The sequence below is a fragment of the Chrysochloris asiatica genome, unplaced genomic scaffold (assembly GCF_000296735.1).
Source record: "Chrysochloris asiatica unplaced genomic scaffold, ChrAsi1.0 scaffold00066, whole genome shotgun sequence".
In the NCBI taxonomy this organism is placed as follows: Eukaryota; Metazoa; Chordata; class Mammalia; order Afrosoricida; family Chrysochloridae; genus Chrysochloris; species Chrysochloris asiatica.
In genome coordinates this window covers 15,509,036-15,515,672 of record NW_006408584.1, presented here as the reverse complement: position 1 = coordinate 15,515,672, position 6,637 = coordinate 15,509,036, and the positions used below count along the sequence as shown (strand labels likewise).

The 6,637-nt window shown below is 36.1% G+C and overlaps 1 protein-coding gene across 1 annotated transcript in view; it reads left to right on the top strand.

Annotated features, from left to right (window-relative positions):
• TLL1 (tolloid-like 1) overlaps nt 1-6,637 on the top strand; it is a 390,737-nt gene that overhangs the window by 284,184 nt on the left and 99,916 nt on the right. The window contains exons 13-14 of the mRNA XM_006864538.1: nt 382-577; nt 2,644-2,769. Of these exons, the coding sequence (XP_006864600.1) occupies nt 382-577; nt 2,644-2,769 (322 nt within the window). The remainder of the gene's footprint in view (nt 1-381; nt 578-2,643; nt 2,770-6,637) is intronic.

The window sequence follows — 6,637 nt, the reverse complement described above, 5'->3', positions numbered from 1 at the left end:
GGATTCAGACTAACAATGAGGAATAACATTGCTGATGTCAAATAGATATTGGCTGAAAGCAGAGAGTACCACAAAGATGTTTACCTGTGTTTTAAATGGCTCTATAGGATAAGCACTGGATTGAAAAGTCAGTTTGTACCACAAGGTCAGCAGTTCAAACTTACCAGTTGCTCCTTAGAAACCCATTATAGGATTGCTATGAGGTGGAACTGACCTGAAGTTAACAACAATAACAATATAACTTAGCTATCATCGTGGAAAATGTTCTTATTTCACATAGTACACTTTTTATACCATTCTGTCATTATAACACTGAGAATACATAATAATTTTCTATGAAAATTTTTATCTAAAAATACTCACATGAGTCTGTTTTTGCAGATCGAGAGACATGACAATTGTGCCTATGACTACCTAGAAGTCCGAGACGGAACCAGTGAAAATAGCCCCTTAATAGGACGTTTCTGTGGGTATGATAAACCTGAAGATATAAGATCTACCTCTAACACTCTGTGGATGAAGTTTGTTTCTGATGGAACTGTTAACAAGGCAGGATTTGCTGCTACTTTTTTTAAAGGTAAGCCTGAAATAAATTACAAATGTTGATTTTGTCAGGGGCTAAACACGGTGTTTATGTTTGACTTCGAGAACTTGAGTAAAGTTGTATTGAACGTTTAAGAATTCAATGTTCAAAAAGATGTTTAGGTGCCTTTTACGAATATTATAAGTGTTTGAATATGGAACTTTGTAGCAAAGAATAGGATCTCCATTAGGTTACTCTACTACCTGTATCAAAATAGCAAAACACAGAAAGGTATTTGCAAATAGGAAAAAATGTTTGTAATACATGTATTTAACAGTGAATTCATTACCAGAAAAGGGTTTACTGATTGCATGTAGTTCATCATTTTATTTCCAGGTCACAGATTTTCTAAACCATTCCTTACCAGAAAATTGGTTTGCCATGTAGAAATAATCCATGGCCTTGCTGACAGAATACTCTGGTACTTAAAAATATCTTTTTAACAAAGAAATATTGCTGATGATTTTTAATTTTCAACTGCATGACTAAATTTTTGTCTATGTTCATGTCCCATATTGGATATTTATTACTGAGGTAAAAATAAAACTATTTTAGTACACAAGGTAGTACCATATACACATTTAGAAGATCCCCATGGAATGATGTTAAGTGTGTCCTTATAAAATAAAATTATTTTATAGCATGAGAAAACAAACTTTTCTCTAGATTGATATAAGAAAAAAATAATATATTCAATTGTGATATGTCAGAATTTGAATGATAATTATTTGAAGGTTTTTATAGATTAAAGAACAAAAGTATAATGAATTTCCCCTGAGAGTTACCTAATAGTTGCCATAAGAATAGAAAAATGGATAACTTTGATACTTTTACTATGTAGTAGTTTAGTTAAGTGTTGTCGAGTCGATTCCCACTCATAGCAATCCAGTACAGGGTTTCTGAGGAGCAGCTGGTGGGTTTGAACCACCGATCATGTGGTTTGCACTCCAGTGCTGATCCCACAGCGCCATACCATAGCAATAATTTATATATTAAAAATATTATTTGTGGTAAAAGTATTTTTTTAAATGTTACACTTACATGGTGTAACTTTTTATTATGTGCTATATTTCACAATAGATGAAACATGCTGTAAAGATTTTTTTGTGATATTTACATATTTGATTGTTAAAATGCCTATTTCTTATAGCTGTATGATTTCTTACAAAGATGTTGTTTACCTCATTAGTTTATTCCTGATAAGTATAATCATGGAGTATCATGTTGTATGCATTAAGAAAATGTATATATTTTTACCTAAATTTAATATATTTTCACATACAAATTAATTGGCATATATATTTACAGGAAACATGGTATCATATTTTTAGATCAAAATGTATATATAAGAAACACTGAACACTTTAAATTCAAAAAGGTCTAGTTCGTTTCTGAGTTTTCTTTAATTTATATTCACCACAATGTATTTCTTAATAATGGAATTCCCTTGTAGAATTTTCTAAGAAATAAAAAGTAAACTACTGTTTGTTGTTGTTGTTAAGTGCCGTCGAGTCGGTTTCGACCCATAGCGACCCTGAATAGGGTTTCCGAGGCTGTAAATCTTTACGGGAGCAGATCGCCTCATCTTTCTCCCGCGGAGCAGCTGGTAGTTTCGAACTGCTGACCTTCCGGTTCGCAGCCCGATTCGTAACCACTACGCTACCAGAGCTCCTTAAGCGGGAATTAATAATGAAGTTATGGTTTTTCAGGGTTTTTTTTATTTCATTCTGAAAAATATCTGTATTTTAATTATCTTTGAATTCAGATAAAATCATTGTATCTGTCATAAGATAATCTTCAACTGACTATGCTACAGATATCAAGTCTTTCTCTTAGTTTTTATATAAAGTACAGTTTGCGACAACATGAATTTGTGTGTATCGTTTAGACAGGATTTATAAAATGCTACTGCTTATTTCTAGAAGAAAATCACCTGTCATAGTTTCATTGCCATTAGAGATAATTTTCAAATTAAAAAAAAAAAACAAAAAAATTAAAAACACCGTAATATTTAAAAACAAAATCTTCTTTCTGTTCTGTAACTACCCCCTTTTTCATAGAGGAAGACGAGTGTGCCAAACCTGATCGTGGAGGTTGTGAGCAGCGTTGTCTGAACACTCTGGGCAGTTATCAGTGTGCCTGTGAGCCAGGCTATGAGCTGGGACCTGACAAGAGAAGCTGTGAAGGTATTCTGACACAACTTGCTTGGATCTTTGTTAAAGAATTCAATAATTGTGTGTGTTACCTTCAGGGAGTCAGTCCTGTCCCATGGTGACATATATCAGACATAATTGTAACTGAGTTCGATAGACTTTTTAATAAATGATTTTAAAAAATTTATATTACCAGAGCTTTCTTCTGAGACACTTATATGTGGATTTAACTTCAACCCTATCACTTAGCACATATATGAGCATATAGATATAGACACATATATATGCTAAGTGATAGGGGTGAAGTGGAATCCATATATATGCTAAGTGATAGGGTAGAACAGGAATCTACACATAAGTGTCTCAGAAAAAAAATTGTATTTTAAAAAATATAATTTAAAAAATATCCAATTGGGCCATAAGGTCAGTGGTTCAAGCTCACCAGCCTCTCCTTAGGAAACCTATACAGTGTCATTATGGGTTGGAACTGACTTGATAGCACTTAACAACAACAATTGTCTGATGGTGCAGGAAGATGAGCCCCTCAACTTGGAAGACACTCATAATACAATTGGGAAAAAGCTGCCTCCTTAAATTAGAGTTGACCATGAAGATGTGAATAAAGCAAAGCTATCAGGACCTTCATTTGCTGATCTGGCACAATTCAAAATGAGACAAAACATCTGCAAATATCCATTATTGATTGGAACATTAATTGGTACATGGAATATACGAAGCATGAATCTAGGAAAATTGGAAGACATCAAAAAACTAAATGGAACAAATAAAGATCCGTTTCCTAAGCATGGTTATTGTTGTTAAATGCTGTAGAGTCAGTTCTAACTCATAATGACCTTGTATAGGGTTTCCAAGGAACAACTGATGAGTTTGAGTCATAACCTTACAGTTCAAAGCAACCTTGAGGTCCAGTGCATTATTCTGCAGCACCACATCAGGACTCCATCCTAAGCATTAGTAAGCTGAAATGTACAAGTGTTCGTGGTTTTGGTTTACTATGCTGGGAACAACAAACTGAGGAGGAATGGAATCATATTCATCATCAAAAAGAGCATTTCAAAATCCATCCTAAAGTACTATGCAGTCTGTTATAGGATAGTATCCATACACCTACAAGGAAGACCAGTTATTACTATTCAACTTTATGCACAAATGACTAAAGCCAACGATGATAAAATTAAAGAACTGTACAAATTTATTCAGTTTGAAATTGATCAAACATGTAATCACGATGCATTGAGAATTACTAGTGATTGTAATGTAAAAGTTGAAAATGAGGATCAGTAGTTGGAAAATATGGTCTTGGTGATAGAAATGATGCTGGAGATCTCATTATAAAATTTTACAAGATCAGCTATTTCTTCATTGCAAATAACTTTTTTCAAGAGCATAAAAGGTGACCATATACATGGTCACCAGATGAAATATACAGGACCATATTCACCAGATGAAATATACAGGAATCAAATTGACTAACATCTGTGGGAAGAGAAAGTGGAGAAGCTCACTATCATCAGCCAAAACAATTTCAGAGGCCCAATTACTCATAAGCAAGTTCAAGCTGAAATGAAGAAAATTAAAATAAGTCCACAATAACCAAAATATGACCTTGAGTATTGTTGTTGATATGTGCCGTGGAGTCAGTTCCGACTCATAGTGACCCTGTACAGGGTTTCCGATGCTGGAAATCTTTACGGGAGCAGAAAGCCTCATCTTTCTCCCGCTGCACAGCTGGTAGTTTCGAATTGCTGACCTTGCGATTCACAGTCCGATTTGTAACCACTACGCTACCAGATTAGAGACCATCTCAAAAGAAGACTTGAGACTGGCTTACAAGTTCTCAAGAGGGAGTTTAGTTTAAAAGTGTTCAGAGGAAGGTAGAGTCCCCACTGATAGTTTTCATCAGGTCTTTCAACAGGTCTGTTGAAAAGATAGGGATAAGTTTCATATGATTCAATAGTAAGTAATTGTTATAACTAATTGCGACTGTCACAACTGTAAAGGTAGAAGATTTGTAACAAAAACAGGGAAGTAGTTAATCTTACAGTCCAGAGAACCCTAGGGCCATCAAGGGAGAAGAGCACTAGCAGAATGCAGGACCCTATCTAGAGAAGCAGTGATATCAGAGATGAGAAAGAGATGAGGACATGGAGAGAGAGAGAAGCTGAGGACTCTAGACTCATGGCAAGAGAAAGACTGAATGCTGGTGGCCAGGAGGCAGGCTTGCAGAATGTGCCCTTTGGTTGTTTAAATGATTATCTATTCCTGAGTGCTTTTGTGTACATACCCACCCCTCCCTCCAAAAAACAACAACAGAAGGAATAGAAGCAAATACTGTTGAATGATGATACACAGAGGAGATTGTAATCATAGTAATGAAATGATGGTGTAAAACCATGTAAATTATCACTCAATTCACAATAAAGACTTTAAAAGACTTTTTTAAAGACTTTTAAAAAAGAGAGAGAAGACTTGATACATTAGACACTATTGACCAAAAACTAAAAGAGTTACGGGATACCAAGAATATCATACAGGGAAATACAAAGGTTATTTAAAGACAGGCAAAAAAGAAAAGACAAAAATGAATGTTAGTTATAGCTTGCATGATGGGAGGGCAGTTAACAAGGAAGGGGAGGGCAACACACAAGAAGGGAGAGGGGAGTGGGAGAGTGGAAGAACAAGCAAGATAGGGGGACACTTAGGTAGGTTTGTGTGGGCTAAATGCTACAGAGGTAAATAGGGATATATACTCAAACTTGGGACAACAGGGCTCAGTGATACAGGGATTGAAGCATAGTCTGAATGGGTAATAGAGGGGAAATAGTGTTAAGATGCTTGGCTGTTTTATGTATATTGGTTTCCCTTTCCTACTATTGTAAAATATATACTTAAGTGGGATAGAAAAGAATATTGGGACACATGATTGCTGAAAGCTTATAAGCCTGTCTTCAGCCTATAATTGAATGAAATACCTAAAAGCGATTCTAGAGCTTGTCCAGTAAAATAGGCTTCTTATGGAACCTTTGTAGAGTATAGGACCTTAGGTGGAATCTTGAGTCCTATCCTGAACCTTCTAAAGTGGGACATACCCACTTTAAAGGACATGCAGACCAACCCAGAATGGCCAAAGAAACACAAAATACTTGAAAGAAAGACCAGCAGGAAAACAAAAAAAAATGAAAACAGCAGATTATTTGGCTAGTACAAGAACAAGCAAACTGTTCTCTTGGGAATCATCAAGGCAAGCTATCAAGTCCCTTTAGGAAAAAACTAACTGCCAAGACTGAAACTCAAAGGGAACAAACAAGCATCATGTAAGCTCGTTGGTGAACATGTTGGTCTACTTGTGAGTGGAAGTGGGGGAAAGGCAGTAATGAAGACATCGGCTGAGTTAAACCATGTTCCATAGACTCCTGTTGACCTTGAGATGAGAGAGAGAAGAGGAAGAGCTGGTTGGTCTGAGGTTTGGGGAGACTGGGGAACTCCTGAACCCATGGACACTGACCTAGTCATGTGGGGTTAGAGCTGAGAGTGAAGTATCCAGCTGATATGAAGTGGGAAAGGGGCTTAAGAATGCCCAAACTTGCAGAGAGTAACCATTTGGCTCAGTTTCAGTGTCTTGATGACCTGAGATTGAGTAGAGGAAGATAAAGAAGTTTGATACAGGTGCAAATGTAAATTGCTACAATTTGATGACATTTACCTTTACTTACGGGTGTGGCAGCTCAAAATAGCAACTGAGAGGGAAGGAGTCTTCACATCCAAGATCAAACCTATCCCCTTGGTACACAGGGTACAAAGGTACACCTCGGTACAAAGGTACAGGCAACATAAACATTGGCTACCTAAAGTGAGGAATGAGGGGTAAAAAGACATGAAG